This window comes from Cylas formicarius, unplaced genomic scaffold, assembly GCF_029955315.1.
Source record: "Cylas formicarius isolate icCylForm1 unplaced genomic scaffold, icCylForm1.1 PGA_scaffold_4__25_contigs__length_36172078, whole genome shotgun sequence".
Classification (NCBI taxonomy): domain Eukaryota; kingdom Metazoa; phylum Arthropoda; class Insecta; order Coleoptera; family Brentidae; genus Cylas; species Cylas formicarius.
In genome coordinates, this window is record NW_026844334.1 from 30,388,820 (window position 1) to 30,406,314 (window position 17,495).

The window sequence follows — 17,495 nt, forward strand, 5'->3', positions numbered from 1 at the left end:
ATTCATAGAGTGCAGAGAATTTTTTGGACTCTTATTTGGCACGTCGGTAGTAGTTAGCAATAACTACAACTGTATGTCCAACATACAAATTTTCATGTGCAAATTTATTTTCTCACCAGGCAGGCAAAAGTAGGAAATTTTTTCCCAAAATAAATAACTATTTTATTTGTTTAATTGTATAAAATTGTTTTTTAATGTTTTAGACCAGAAGGGGCGTGACACATTTATTTTTATTATGTCTGAAAAGATTCGTTTAAGGTGGTTTGATATACAATACATACCATAATTCTACTTTGCTAATTAAAACGATATTGTTACTTTAGCTAAGAAATATGACAATAAACTATCATTAAACTTCGATGTCGTTAAGTATTAGAAAACAAAATTAATAACTCGTCAGTTTTTAATTACGTGCTAAAATTTAATTTAATTAAAACCGTTTCAGGGTATCGTCGCTTTTAGTTCTCAGGGCGATCGTATAGCCCTCACGCAAATAGAGCAGGTCATCAACGGCAACTATGTTGTACTGGGATATTACGACACACAGGCTGACAATCTCACTTGGTTTGACAGGGAGGTCTGGCGCGGTAAGTTTGCATACATGACTAGACGACTAATTAAATAGGCAATGTAATAACGAATTTACGATCATGTGCAGGGTGGCCAATTTAAAAGGGGCTTATGCTAAATTTATAAGTGTTATAGTTTGAATACAAATAAACTCATATATATTTTGTTTTATTACATTTTTAAACTATATGTCAGAAACGTTTTTGTTACGTTGCATGTTAACTTTAAAAACATATTTGTGCGTAACATATTTTAAAAAATTATAATTTTTCTCAATGTTTCCTATCTCATTTTTTTGGCAGTCCGTATATTTTTACATTTTCGGATAGCCCTTTAAAAGACGAATCCAAGGATATATATGAACAGTGGTCTACGATACACCGTTTTGAATTTTTGACGATTTTATCAATTCCGAAGCAATATTAACCCAATTAGCCTTAATTCAGCAAGTTTCTTCAATATTTTTTTATGAAATTGATGTGTCGGAAATCACTTATTTAAAATACTGTCAAAATTATAAATTATTTTATTTTTAAAACAATAACATTTGCCAACGCTTTTCAAAAATAACATTAATAATTTTAAATTAAATTTTGAATAATGCAAGTATATATACTATCTCTAAATGATTTATGGCATTGAATATGTAATTGTATATATACTATCTCTAAATGATTTATGGCATTGAATATGTAATTGGGCGCATTCAATTGGTTAATTGCATCCCGAATTTGTGGCCTATTTTAAAATGCCTTACAAAAAAAGTCCAGTAGGTTTAAATCCGGGTTCCCTACTGGACAGATGCCCAATCCATTGTCTAAAATATCCGTTCAAAAAGCGCGATCTTGTCGTCAAATTAAATTTGTTGCCCTGCTGTCAAATACTGCACCTCACTTTAACCGATCTTTTAACTTGTTTTTTTATCTCAAATTCACAAAGTTTATTTTCAGAGCTCCCGTAATGCATATTTCTTCGATTATGTAACTTTACTGATGTATATATCGATTCATAATTAAATATAAATTAATTAAATTAAATTTAAATGATTAAGTGAAATAGTATTCATTCATCTATTTATTTTCTAATATTTATAATATTTCGCAGAATTTGAAATAGCCAGTAATTTCATAGAAAATGTATTAAAAAAGCTTTCAAAATTAAGCAAGACAGCTAAGAAATTTAATTAATTGCGTTGATATTGCCTGACAATTGATAAAATGTATCGTGGGATGCGCCTTTTAAAGGACTCTCTGCAAATGCAAAAATATACAGATTGTTTAATTTAAAAAAATTGAGGGACGTGACATTTTGCGAGACATGGCAATTTTGATTATTGTCTGAGAAAAAGTAATATTACGCACAAAATGTTTTACAAGTTAATATGCAACTTAACGAAAACCTTTCCGACATAACCTGACTCTCGAAGATATTCGCTAATAATGGTACATTAGACATCCATATGTCGATATATAATTATATCGTATTTTTAGGGGGGTATTTAAAAGTGTAATAAAATATAGGATATTCAATTTAAAAAACTTTATTTGACCACTTGAAGTCTATTGAAATAATACAAAAAAAAAACAGATCATTTTATTAGAAACAACTTTTGTATTCAAACACTAATATGTTTTCGTCTCTTAAACCGGCCACCTTGTACAAAATCTAAAAACAATTTCTGCCATCATACGAGTTACCCATGACAATAACACAGTAATAAAAAAAAGGTCACCGAATATAACCTTCTGTGATAGATTAAATTTGGTTAGTTTTGGTTGGGGATAGGTTAACCCAGGTCGGATTTTAATTTTAGTAGTTATTTTTTATTTTTGGATAGTTATAGAACGCAAAGGGACGATAAGTTTATGACATTTTAGCATTTGAGGTTTTTATTTTTGTTTTCGTCTAGGAGACTTTTTAGATGATAGATGAAATGGCTGCCCGAACTCTATAATCAAATGTGTCAAATTTTATGGTCTATGAGACAATACAGAATGTATTACCTATACATAAATGTGATTTGTACCCCGTTTTCTGTACTCGTGTCTTCGTTCTTCCTTCATCCATTTCGTCTGGCCTTGAATCTGGGCTTTCCTTGCAGCGGAACTTCTGTTGTTGGTTTCTAATTTAATAAACTTGCGCAAAACCTTATTTTGTAGACATTTGTTAAAAACAAAATGGTTTGGCAACATATTCGGCAACATAGAAGCAATTTGAAATAGCAAATAGCCAAGAAACGAATTTCAGCTTCTTTCAAAAATTGAACTGAAATAAGAACTAAAAGTTCAGATTTTCACGAAATTTCGTCGTTATCAAGTAAAGGCCAGTGAAAATGTTTCAAAACATTTGTCAAGATGTGGTTTAAAAATAGCTTTCAGAACTAATAACACAACAGGAAAATTTTTAAAAAACAATAAAACGAAATGTCAAAATCTCCAAAATCAGGTGTCTACAGGATGAAATGCGGATCTTGTCCTAAAATTTATATTGGACAAACAGATAGATCCTTCAAGAAACGCATTAACGAACATAAACGAGCATTTAAAAACAATAGTCTAGATTCTAATTATGCTACACACGTAAAAACTGAAAAACACATTTTTGACGACAATTTTGATATTTTACATACAGGCACAAAAAGTAGAAAATTAAATTTATTGAAAGCCATAGAGATTAACAAAATGAGACATTCAAATGTATTGCTTAACGATCAATTAGATTTAAATACCTCTCCATTATTAAACCTAAATTCTCAAAACATCATTAATTAAAGACACGATGTTGTCGAAACAATTGTCATGTGAATATATATAATTTCGTGAACTTTTAGTTCTAATTTATTTTGTTAAATGTATTTTCATCAACAATCCAGGAGATACGGTTTGTATTTTTTTTTTAACATTTTGTATAGTATGTAAAGGTTATAAGAAAACTATATTTCATAAAGTGAGGTATAGTGAGGAGAAGACGAAATATAATCCTGAAATCTTATTTACTAGATAAGATAATATTGATAATATAATACTGAGGAACAAACCCGCAGAATGCAAAATACGTTGATTTTATGGATTTTTTTTCCATTCTTGTCCACTTTCCGCCCATAATTACCAATGTTGCCACCAAATTTTAAAACGTGAAATTGTTACCCCAATAAAACTCATGAAGCATAAAAGCGGACTGATTAGTTTTAGTTTCTATATAAAACCTATACGCCATGGACATTTCGGCCTTAATACCAAGGATCGGTAGAATCAATTCTGAACCGATTTCGAATCAAATTAGTTGAATATTCTTACTAATTCAAGACACGAAATTTACGCGGGTTCAAAAGCCACAAACGAATGCAATCGCAATAGACGGCTGCGGACTTACTAAATGAAATTTTCAAATTACAATGCGGTCTACGAAGCACAGATTTAAATGTCGAAATTGTTCGCTACTGTATTTGAATTTACGTCGAATTCCAATTCAGCGTTAATGCCCACCGACACAGTGTTTCCAGACATTTTCCCAGCGGCATATCTAAATGTTATCGTGCGAATGGGGTTGCTTATTAAAATTTAAAAACAGCTCGGTCGTAAATCATTAAATGTTCCATCCTCTAATGCATTTCCTGAATTAACTAACGAGTACCCCCCGGGAAATATTTTATGAAACATTTTCTGAAACGAGGCATGTCAGGCAATCTGGGTAATAAGGTGATTAAGGCAAAATAACGAGAGAACGGATCTTGGTTAGAAGTTCGTTTAAGTGTACAAAATTGCACGCATGAGGCCCACTTTAACAGTTACGCGCGTACCACGGGGAATAGATATACTCCGTGTAATTCCCGTTTTGCCATATTAGAGTCTTAATAACGGCCTCCGGAAATGGGTTGGGATACGGTAAGTGGATCAATAAGTTTGCGATAGTGCTTCTGACTATATAAATGTAACTATATAAAAATTATTGGTGATTCCAGACTGACTATTTAAATTAGCCGGAATGTTAATATCAATGTTACCGGCAATCTTAATAATCCGGTATTCTACACAATACCCATGACTGCCTCGCATTTTACTCTGTACCTGCTTATATATTAATTTTTCAGACTGCTTATATATTGTTTGAGGGGAGAGGAGCTTAATGAGTGGCATAAACACCGTCTCGGATGATTGATTCCCATACTGGTGACAGGTAACTGCTGATGAGTTTATTTGTCTTAGTCTTAAGGCTCTTTCATGTTTTTTGAGCCTAGGTGATATTTTTTGTCCGGTCTCTCTTTGCCGCATATGCATGGAATGCTGTAAACTCCTGGCATCTCAAATGGAATTTTATCTTTGAGTTACCGAAGATGTTGAGAGATTTTTGGACAAGTGGTAAATCAGGTTTTGACGTTATATTTCTTTAGTACTTTTGATGTGTGGTCAGTGATATGATGTAAGGAAGGACCATAGTGACAAGTGTAGGATTGCTTTCGGCCTCGTTGCTATTGGAAGGTTGTGGTGAAGTGTATTTTTTGATCGAACGCTTAATATCTTCAATGTGGAAATTATTAAAGAGAAGAGCAGAGGTAAAGTGTTTTAATTCTGGGTTCAGTGACTCGGGCTGATATAGTTTTATTGCTCTGTAAACAAAAGAGTTAATAACAGATGATTTTTATTTTCTGTAAACGCAATGACCCAATGTTAGGTCTCATTTTCTATTGAGAAGAATATCTAAGAATGGAAGGTTATTATTAGTTTCCAACTCAATGCTAAAACGTAACGTTCAAATGTCTTAGAAAATCTACTAGGGTTTCCTAACCATGAGGCCAAATAATAATAAATATATATATATATATATATATATATATATATATATATATATATATATATATATATATATATATATATATATATATATATATATATATATATATATATATATATATATATATATATATGGGAGCCTTTAGAAAGAAAGCTCTCGACACCTTTCATCTAAAACCAAAATTATGGAAACGCTACGTGGATGATACTTTCGTTATTTGCATTGCCGATAACCTCCCAGTGTTCGAAGCGTTTTCGGAGCGCGAGCATTGAAGATGCCAAGTGAGATTTTGGTTAGTTGGCGAAACGTCGGCAGGATTCCAGTCGGAGTTCAACAAGCATGCAGGATTCCTGTCGGATGCAGGATTCCAGTCGGAGTTCAACAAGCGAACGGATGATATCTCGGAATATAGTGTCATCACATTTTCCATCCGTGAATCAATACGTGAAAATATCATACACCTTTACGGGGAGGAGACCTTTACAGCCACCAAGTGTTATGAAAAACTAAGACAAAGGAGGGTTATTTCGCTATGCAACTTGAATTTTCTTATAAATTGCCGCAACCAGAACTTGCTGCCAACATTTACAAGGTGGTCTTATCACACACGCACTAGAAAGACACAATCTATTCTGGACAAAGCTAGCAAGGCGCTACTCCAAGACCAGATCAGGCGGACCCGGTACGAAATTAGTGAGACTGAGCTACAACTTCTCAGACTCCACCTGAAACTGAGCAACAAGATCCATCAGTTGCTGTGGGACCGCATAGAATTATTAACATCATGGCGCACTGAGAAAGACAAGGACATCACGTCAAAAAAACTGTGGAAAAAATTAGAAATCCTTCAGTCAAATACCAAAAAATCAGGACAAGTACCAAATACAAACCGAAGCAGTACAGTTCATAATATTTCAGCATACCATCTTTCCGATACAGAAGTCAGCGTACTGAATAAAGGATTTAACTATGCAATAGCTCCAAAAAGATTACCCGTCGAAGAGATCGTTTCCAACGTCGAAGCAAGTCTTTCCACCATAGACGAACAAGATGCGGAGTTAATTAGGCAAGATGTCGCCAGAGTCTTAAGACAGTCAAAACCACCGCAACCAAACTTAAGCAGAGAAGAAATGCAAGCCATAAGGAATCTAAACAAAAACGAAAATATTCTAATAATGCCAGCAGACAAAGGAAATGCCACTGTCGTCATGAATACGTCGGATTATAATGCAAAATTGGAGGATATTTTGAACGACCCAATCTACAAACTAGTTACCAGAGATCCCACGACATATTTGGAAAAGACAACTAAGTCCAAAATTCTCGATTCATCAATAAACGAGGATACAAAGAAGAAATTTATTCCGAGGGAAAAATCGAGTTGTTGCCCAAAATTCTACGGGCTCCCAAAGATCCATAAGGACGGGGTTACCCTGCGTCCAATCGTAAGCGCCTTTAACCCACCATTATGTAAGCTGGAAAAACATCTGGCCAGTGCACTTCAGCCCATAGTGGAAAAGGCAGATTCCTATGTTAAAAACTCAGAACATTTCACTCAGATTTTAGGTTCTCTCAGGATTGACAAGGACGACATTATGGCAAGTTTCGATGTCAAATCCCTCTACCCGAGCATTCCAGTAGAAGAGACACTCTTGCTTATAGAAGAAAATGAAGATCTTCCGCCGTACATAATGGATCTGTCAAGACATTGAATGAAAAACGCTTACTTTATGTACAACGGGAAAATTTACCGACAAGTAGATGGAGCAGCAATGGGATCATCTCTCTCACCTGTGATTGCCAACCTCTTCACGATTTACTTCGAAAGAAAGCAATAGAGAAGGCAAATCTGAAGCCAAAACTATGGACAAGATACGTGGATGACGTATTTGTTGTATGGCCTTTTGGCAAGGAGGAGCTTTTGAAATTCCTAGATCATCTGAATTCCATTCACCCAAGGATTCAATTTACAATAGAACTTGAAGAGGATAACAGTCTGCCCTTTTTAGATGTGCACATCACAAGGACCGAAGATGGACACTTGGAACACACTGTCTATAGAAAACCAACACACACTAATAGATATCTGAACGCTAAATCTCATCACCACCCATCACAGATACAGTCAGTGGCAAATACATTAATTGCTCGGTCCTTCAGGCTCACAAACGAGAGGAACAGAGATGAAGAACTGAAGAAAATTAGTACCTGTCTTCGACAAAACGGATCCAAAGGCGCATCATCAGCAAGGCAATCAGTAAACAACAACAGCCACAGCAGAGAGTGCAGGACGAGACCCAACAAAGATCGATCGCTGTCCTGCCATACATTAAGGGGGTTACTGACAAAATCGGCCGAATATTACGAATATATATTCCAGACAAGCATTTCTCGATGGACGTGAGAAAGTTTGGTTCCAAATTCTCGGATTTTAATATATCTGAAATGATGTTGACAGTTTCAGGAATAGGAACTTTAGTAAAGAGGGCATTCTACATCGAAACTAACTAGAATATCTTGAGTATCTAATGTAATGCTTTTTAATTGTTCAATGAAGTGAAAGGAATTAATTACGAAACCATCAGTTTTCCCTGTAAAGGATTTTAATAAGGAAGCTAGATATTTTGCTAGAGAATAGTTGGGGAACCAATGGTGCTGACAATAGGTCGAAGGGGTAATCCTGGTTTGTGGATCTTTGGGAGTCCATGGAGACGAGGAATTTTAGAGAGGGGGTGACAGATTTTTTCACGGTCTCGGTAGCAAAGAAGGCTTAATAACAGTAATATCAGATTTAAGATTGCGATCCATGGATGACGTAGGAACTTTTGTTAAGTTGACAATGTGATCCGTCTGTAAAAATATCTTGAATCTGACCACCGTAGCATTTCTTTTATCTGCTTTTACGATGTCTGGATTAGATTTGAGAGATTTTAGGAAAATGCGTCCAGGCTTTGCAATATTGCATTTGGGAGGTTTTGATTTTTTAAGGATTTTTTCTATTTCGAATCGAATTTCATTAGCTGTTTGAGATGGCAGCTTTTGGGATAATACGTGGGGAAAGGACGATGTTGGAACCTATTGAAAGAACTAATTTTCGAGCCAGTTTCAGTCAACCTCTGAAGAAGCCAACAGGATGATTGGCAAAACACCAGCAAGTTCGACTCAGCAAAAACCGACGCAAGAGAAATCCAAAAGTTTTGTAGAAAGTATTACAGTAGCCTGTGGAAGTTTCTTTGAAAAATATTAAAAATCACAAATTTCGCACTCGCATGAGGCATGAGGTCCTTGTTTGATTTTCTTGAATTCCATGGTAATTTCATATTTGACGGTGTTATAAGCCAGTTTGACGGACATGCTCAGTCATTAATATCTCATTGAACTAATCCCATATAACTGTCATTAAACACTGGTACTCTTCAAGTTTTATTACCTATTTTACAAACAAATGTTTTGGGCTGAGTTGACTCTGGGACTGCAATGCGATTCTCAGTAACACTGTGGCGGTTCCTCGCATTCAAAATGCTCTGCCTATGCTACCCACGCTGTATTCTCAGTGTTATTTGGACTATGAATATAGGCTAAATGGTACTTATTGGAATTTCCCTCCTGTATGTACGCAAAAAATGACCACGGGTGGAATTAGTCATATCCATTCCCTATCCGTTTTCACTCTACAAGTACCTGATCTAGGCACAGCGTTTCTAGTTTTCTGCAAAATTTTCACTATGCGCCTTACTTTAAGCATCGGGTTATTTTACACAAAATTACATTGATTCGTCGATACCAGTGTAAAAAAGATATAGTTTTCTGCGGCATCTTTTATGTTTGTATCATAAAGTGAGAAAGAATTTACACAAAAAACACCGAATGCAAATTAATTTGGTAAATTATTTCAGTTTTGCCACATTTTTGATACAACATTGCTTCACTAATCCAGGCCTCACTAAGATAAAAGATATTTTTTTGCTTTCTTCGGTATTAATCTGCACTTCTTAAGTAGCCAGCAAACAATTTAAATTTTCAGTAAAAGTCACCGAAATTAAGCGAAGTATATTTCTAAAATAGCTTACAGTTTAATCTCGATGTATCTCAAAACGTTTAGCACATACGTTCAAATGCATTTTTTTATTCAATTTAAGTCACACCCTGTATATCTAGCAGCTTTCTGTTTCCAGGATGAACCGCCTTTTTAATTTTGCATTGGACGCGATGTGCATGAATATCGTCTACGCCTCCCATCATATCAACCGTGAAAAATCGCAGTTCCCCTAAATATCTATAAAACGCGATCATGCATTGTGTCATTCTGCGCGTTCTATTTATATGTGTGGCACAATCGCTTAAGTTTCATATTTTACAGAGCAGGAGAAACGTACAAAGCGTTCGGAATTCGTCGCGTGTCTTATCGTTTAACCTTCGTCACGCGTAGCGTTGAAGGTCTAATAGAGAAAATATAGACCCATAAATTTACATCGTCATTTTACAATTCCCGTGTGCCATAATAACAATTCATCACAATTAGCGAAAGCGGCAAAAAGAAACCCAAATATTCCGTCGTATAAGATCGATATTAGCGAACCTTCACGATAGCACTTTAATGGTCGTCCACATTGATCGCAATTCATCACGTGAAATAAGAATTGACCCACTTGCGGGCGTGGAAATTATTTTTATTGGTGGTGAGGAAGTGGCGGATACACCAAGCGATCGGTTTGAGTTGGCAGAGGTTCACGCTCCAGTGTTTTGTGATTTTTAGTTTTAAAGTAACACCGAATCGACTCCTCAAGTATCAAAAGTTGGGAATTGAAGACATTTTATTTATTTATTTATTTGCGGTTTAACCAATTTACAAAACTTTTACATTCATTAAAGGCAAATGAGATAAGACAGCAGTATAACAACTAGAAACCAGAACAAAAAATAACAATAACAATAAATAGAATTAAGTGGAACGGAACACATCAGAACGAAATGAGCGGAGGCTGCCGACAAAAGCATCAAGCTTTAAACAGTTCCACGATTTCAGCATTCTAATAAGGGGTGAATAAACTCCATTATTTGAGCGATGGTAAGGTATGCTCAACATTGAGTTAACACAGCTTATGTAATATACGTTAAATTGTATGCAGTGTAAAAGAGCCAAAACCAACCATTCAGAATCTTAAATCAGATTCTCTGACATCTTCTGGATTGAAGAGTACCAATATTGAAGGCCTTAGCTTTAATACTGTAGTGGATCCATACCCATTATAGATATTGATATGCGTCTTTGAAGACAAAGATCTGAAAAATACTTTCTGAACGGCTTCGATGTTGTCTATATGGCAGGCATAATATGCAGAAAAAAACCACAGATGCATACTCCAGTCTAGAGCGAACCAAAGAGATATAAAGGAGTTTAAGGCAATGTGGAGTAATTTGGCCACTATTGCGTACCACAAACCCAAGGACTCGCATAGATCTATTTACTACTTCCGAAAAATGGGTCGCAAAATCTAGTTTAGAATCGAAGCAAACACCCAAGTCTTTAATACTAGTGCAACAATATCATTTATAAACTAATCAAAAAGGATGGATCCAGTGTGAGAACCTTGCGGGACTCCCATAATTATTAATACGAACGAATTATTAATACGAACCAACTGAGTACGTCTAGTCAGAAAACACTCAATATATTGCACCAGACCAGCCCCAGGCCCATAGCTCTAAGCTTAGAGACAAGATGCACATGACCCTCCCGGTCAAACGCCTCCAAGAAATCCATGTAGACACAATCCACCTGACCAAACTCCTCAAAGGTGTTTAATAAAAATTGTTGGTAGGTGAGTAAATTTGTTACGGTAGATCCACCCTGCACAAATCCATGCTGTTGATCGGCCAGAATTCTACTGCAATGCCACGAAAGTCTCTCACAAAATAAACTACTAAGCAGTTTGGGAACCACCGCCTATATGCAAACGCCTCTATAACTAGCGACATTGCTTTTATCACCACTCTTGTGAATCAGTACTGTATAGCTAACCTTCCAAAAGTCGGGAACAATACCTGAAGACAAGGACAGAATAAAAATATGCTGTAGTGGCTTACTCAAGTAAGTGAAGTACAAGTAAGTGAAACACTCATGGAGTTGAAGTCTAAACTATAGTCAAAACTATAATTAGAAATGACAATCTTACACTTTTCATAAGTGGAAGCAAAGTGCTTTGCGAGCAAGCTAACAATATCCTGACCACAGTCAACCTCGTCACCCAAATACATATTAGCAGGATAAGCACTTGACCTTCGCAGACTATTTACATGTTTCCAAAAAGATTTTGGGTCATACTTAACATCCTGATTAATTGAACTGAAATAAGAACTAAAAGTTCAGAGTTTCACGAAATTATATATTTTTTTACATGACAATTGTTTCGACAACGCCGGGTCTTTATCAAATGTAATATTCACAAACTACCTGCTACCATATATACCGAAAAATGACAATAAAACCATAATTAAAGTTTAATAATGGAGAGGCATTTTGATCTTATTGATCGTTAAGCAACACATTTGAATGTCACATTTTGTTAATCTCCATGGCTTTATCAAATGTTGCTGTACGGTGTTGTCGAAACAATCGTCATGTAAAAAAAATACGTTGTTAGTTTGCTTGTATTTTGTATGCGCAGTTTTTTTTATAATAATTATGTTCTGGAGTTCACGACTAAACCATGCAGGGAAATTTGAAGACTTAAATCGCTTAACAGGAACAAACATCAGATTCGCAATATAAAAAACACTATAGAAATAATCGACACATCTGTTAACATCCCGCGGGTCAAGTGCACTCTCCCATGATATACAAGACAGACAACAATTCATTGCATCAAAGTTACAATTTCTAAAATCCAGATCCAAAAATCGACCAAACTTATTAGGGATACAGTTAGCTTGAATTAAATTATAATAATTACAACAGGCACACAGCAGATGTGCCGACGTGACAGACTCCATACCCACCACACTCAAACCACTTTGAGAATTACTCCAAACCGCACTAGGTAAATTGAAGTTGCCACCAATCAACACATCACAATCTGCGTATCCAGCCAAGAGGTTTGAAGTAGAGGAAGCAAACTTCTCATACACTGAAGTAGGCGACGAGGGACGAATATAAACCGCAACAAGAACAATTTTTTTCACTCCGAACGAAACATGCACAAAAATATGTTCCAAAGCAGAACAACTAACATGAGCCACGTGTGCCTCTAACTTTCTACGAACTGCAATGAGAGTACCACCCCCCCCCCCCTCCTCGTCTTACCAGTATTTGCCTGACTGCGATCTTGCTTGAAGATAATAAAGCCACTAAAACCTAGTTCTAAATCCAAGTAGTCCTCGTTAAGCCACGACTCCACCAGTATAATAAGAAAATAAATAAGAATTAAAAGTTCAGATTTTCACGAAATTATATATTTTGACATGACAATTGTTTCGACAACGCCGTGTCTTTATAAAGTCTTGATAAAGACACGGTGTTGTCGAAACAATTGTCATGTCAAAATATATAATTTCGTGAAAATCTGAACTTTTAGTTCTTATTTATTTTGATAAATGGATTTTCATCAAGTAAAAGCCTCCTCAGTTCAAGCATAATAACATCACATATATAGCTATTAACGGTCCGCGCCAACTCATTCAATCTAGTAAGCACACCGCCCGCATTATGATAATAAATCTTCAATTTTTTGGATTCTTGCCGTTTCTTGACAGTCTGTAGTTTTTTGAGCTTGAAGTATTCTTCTGCTAACAACCTTCCGTATCCCTTTAACATACTGAACATGTAAACCTGGCTCGCCAACAGAACGTGCAGCAAGCAATGCTTTCCTTAGTTGATCCCTCTGTAGTGGCGTTAAGTCCGCTCGAACCTTTATAATACTATCAGTAAGGAATTTACGGTTTGCGAGGCAAACGGAGACAAGCGATGCTTCAAATGAAACAACCTTCAACGGTCTGGGTGTTGTTACGTTTGCCCAGTTGAAAAGCCTTAAATGTAGAACAATTCACCCGAGTTGCGGAAAGAACTTTAGATACATGTTCCTTATCCTGAACAACATGGAGTTTCGAGTCATCAGCTGAACTCCCCGGTACATTGCACAAGATTACGTTCTTAGATCTGATGGAACGATCCTGGGTTTCACTGCCTGACTTCAAAAGCTGAACATCAATCTCACCACTAAAATCAACAGATTTGATTATCTTTAATTCCTTCAAAATGTTGCTCAGTTTGTTATTTTGCTCATTAATAGAGTTGAACATATTAAATATAACAAGAACAATGTCCGGCATCTCAATATTCTGCCTATTAACCAATCTGTCCTGATTTTTTTTACCAAGGTTGGAATATTCATTATCTGATTCTTCAGACGTGGAACCACTCGCCTGATCGTTAGAATCACAAAGACACATGACCTGGTCTGTTGGTAAGCATAGTAGGCGGTGTTCCGTTCGACACCAGTGAGTGATCCAACATCACTCGATTAGTAGCGCGAGCGGGAGACAATGATGCATGACACGTAACCTTAACTGCGGCACACTGTCGACAAACCCAATCATGCACTTTATTTCTTCGCGTTGCAGCACAAATTTTGTTAAAATCGGATGCGGACAGATCAGTACAAGTTTCGTGTAGCCACAAGTTGAACAAACTACATTGAATTGCACTTGTTTTCGCCTTTACTACAATCAGCATATTGTTTATCACTCGCCATCTCTCTCTTTGCATTGACTGTTTCTATTTTTAGGTAAACCAAATATTATTTGTTGGAGCAACTATGCGAGAGTGTTATAAAATGTAAATTTGCAATGAATATTCTGGGGGTTGTAGTCAGAGCACTGCATAAATCTGGCGACATAGCAAACACTACAAGTTACTGGCCAGTCTCCTTACTCTCCAACTTTTGAAAGAATTTTCAAAGCCAGGATAGTTTAGCTACCTCGAAAAGCATCATTTTGGGTGCCAGAACGGTAAATCCAAAGAAGAAGCGAGTACTACCTGACAGAAAAAATCTACAAATCACTCTGTATTTATTAAGATATTCAGAATGCATTCAGTAGCGTAATTCGTAAAGTTGATTGATGTTTTGGAGGGCAGAGGATTTAAAATGAGTGTCAAGTCGGCCGAACACAACCTGTCATTATGGATGATGTACTTTTTATACTTATGCATCATGGACTGTGCACAAAAACAACATTGTGAAAAACTGATTTCCTCCCATTCTACGGTGATGCGTATACTTTACTAAATTTCTCAGAATTTCAAATCTGAACTGACTGAGTTTTTCGATATAGTTTCTCCCAATACGTTAAGTGAAGTCTGTTCATAGATATAAGAAAGTGACTAACTGATACGAATTAAGGAAAAACCCGGGCAAGTTGTAAGAATGAAATTTGGCCAAACATTTTTTTTATTACCTACTTAAATTACTTAAAATTATTCACATAATATATCAGTATCACTATCGCTATCATCGCCTGTTCTAATTATTATTTGTTCTATATTATTTGCAATATGGATATACGATTGTTCTGCTTTTTCTATATGTTTAACAGAGTTTGCCCAACTTTGTGGAGGTATGTTAAAAACTTCGGTTTCCATAAGTTTGAGGACATTGAAGTTAATACTGGGAAAACATTGTTACCACGAATGGCAGATTTCAGTTGGTGCCAAACATGTTCAATGGGGTTGAATATACAGTGATAAGGTGGAAGGAAGTCTTAAAACTGTATGCCCTAGATTTTTTGCATAATTATCACAGACGTATTCCTTTTGTAAGTTCAAGCTTTGTAGAACATCCATTAATAATTCAAATTACTCAAAAGTGAATTCTTAAAGTTATATACATTGTATCGAAACAGTGTGTCAAAGTAATATGTGTTAAAAAACAGTAACTTCGTGGCGGAATGCTACGCGAACAAACAAAATCTAAAGCCCGTCTCTGTGCGAAATGGTGGTGAATCCCAGGTACGCTCAAACACTACCGCCCCAACGGTGTTCTAAAAATAGATTGGCTAGTACAGTGTGGTCCATACTGGGAACGCGACGCTCTTGAACGTTTGACAAATTTTATGTATCATTCTTTAAGTTGTTTGTGAATTACTTGTTATTTTCTGTTTTCCAGCATTACGTTTTATATTTAAACATTAGAGAACACTTAGCAACGAATCCGGTGTTTATTATTTGTTTCAGAAAAAAATGTTAAATATAAAAGCTATAGACGAGACTAAAATTTTAAAATTAATTTTAAATATACATGGTAAATTATAAATATGTGTGAAACCAAACTTATATATTTTCAAATGGAACACCCTGTATATTATTGCATTAGCAGATATTCCCTTTTATATTCAATCACCCATTTATCGTCAAAAATACCCTGTATTTAACACTCTATATGTTTGACTCTCGCTATAATCTTCAAGTTAGTTTGAATGGTGTATACATGGTGAGTCAAAAGGAAAAGTATTAATTTTCGTGAAAAGATCAAATAAAACGCACATTAATTACTCCTGTTAACGCTTTTTTAATTTTCTTAATTCTTAATCTATTATTTTTATAATTTTTATGAGGTATACGCATTTTTAGGAACAGAATTCCGAAAATTTGTCGAATTATGAAAGAATATTAAAAAAGCCAAGAAAAATAAAAATGAATAAATAAATTCTTAATTTTGTGAAAAAAATATTTCCTTTCTTCCATTACTTAGTTTACTTAGACTTTTTAAAGCAGAGGCTACAAGAAACGTGAAGAAGTATTCCAAACGAAGTGAGGTGGAGATATAGTTCTTTCATGATAAAGCTCCTGAACACCATGCCCATAAAATTACGAACTACTTGAATTTATTTCCTTCACGGTGCATAGGAAGAGATGGTGCGATTAGATGGCCACCTAGATCTCCTGATCTAACAAAGATGGATTATTTTCTGTGCGGATATGTTAAAGACCAGGTGTATAAAATTGCCCCCAAAACAAAAGGGAACATGAAACAAAGGATAAGAGAAACCCTTCATGTGTCCTGGAGAGATATTTCGAGTAATAAATAAAATGAAACTTAATTAAACAATTAATTAATTCATTAAATTTGGCTTTGCGACTTTGTTCTTAGTTTTTAAGTGTTTTTTTCTAGATTTTTGCATTTTTCTAATTATCCCTAGCCTAAATACTGTTTAAGTTGTTTTCCCAAAATTGGGCAGTTGACAATTTGATTTTTGTTTAAATCTCTAAAAATATTTTGAATTAAAACAATTATACCTAATTCGTCTATGTAGACCTTTCATATTCAAATAATATTTATTTTTTTCAAACTTTTGTGATATTTTTGCACGGTTTGAAAATTTTCAGGATTCGTAAAAATGTGTATACTTCAAAAAATGGTTAGCAAAATTGAAAGACCATTAATAATAGTAATTAATGGAAATATAATATACAAGGTGTTCTAAATAAAAATTAAAAATAATTAATAATTATTAAAAATTATTCATTTTGACTCACCCTTCTTCAAGGCGAAAAAGCAGGCATAAATTCGAAAACATTCAGATTAGACCATAACAATCCCACATTGGGTGATTAAGTATAAAAGGGAGAATCTATTAGTGGCACAATATAAGTTAAAAAAAAAACTAAGTTTGATTTCCCACATATTTAAGAATCTCCATGTATATTTGAAAATAATTGTAAATCGTTTGTCCTACAGAAGAACTATACCAATGTGCAAAAATTGTATTTTCTTTCAACTTACAAATTAGTTTTACAAACTCAACATCACTTTATTTATTTATTCCATCACGATTATTCGACACGATCTCAATGGCAAAAACTTCGAGTAACAAGAGATGCTTTTCTTGCTTAGTAACAAAAATTACTGGCGTGGTACCTGAAGTGAAAATTTTAGATTCTGCAACTAATATATAAAGAAAATAAAAAAAAATGGGCTATTCGGCAGCCGAGATTTTATATCCACCGATAAGTGACTACTCGGGACATGATGATTACAATATACAAATGCTTGCTTCTACAAATACAAATCTTCGCAAAATGAATATTTGTGTGTATTTATATTGAATTCATGCATGTTTTTTACATCGCACACACACAA

The 17,495-nt window shown here is 35.0% G+C and overlaps 1 protein-coding gene across 2 annotated transcripts in view; it reads left to right on the forward strand.

Moving 5' to 3' along the window:
• Nucleotides 1-17,495, forward strand: part of LOC132700417 (gamma-aminobutyric acid type B receptor subunit 1) — a 476,519-nt gene that overhangs the window by 401,152 nt on the left and 57,872 nt on the right. For both annotated transcript variants that reach the window (XM_060667722.1, XM_060667723.1), the window contains exon 9: nucleotides 446-587. In XM_060667722.1, the coding sequence (XP_060523705.1) occupies nucleotides 446-587 (142 nt within the window). The remainder of the gene's footprint in view (nucleotides 1-445; nucleotides 588-17,495) is intronic.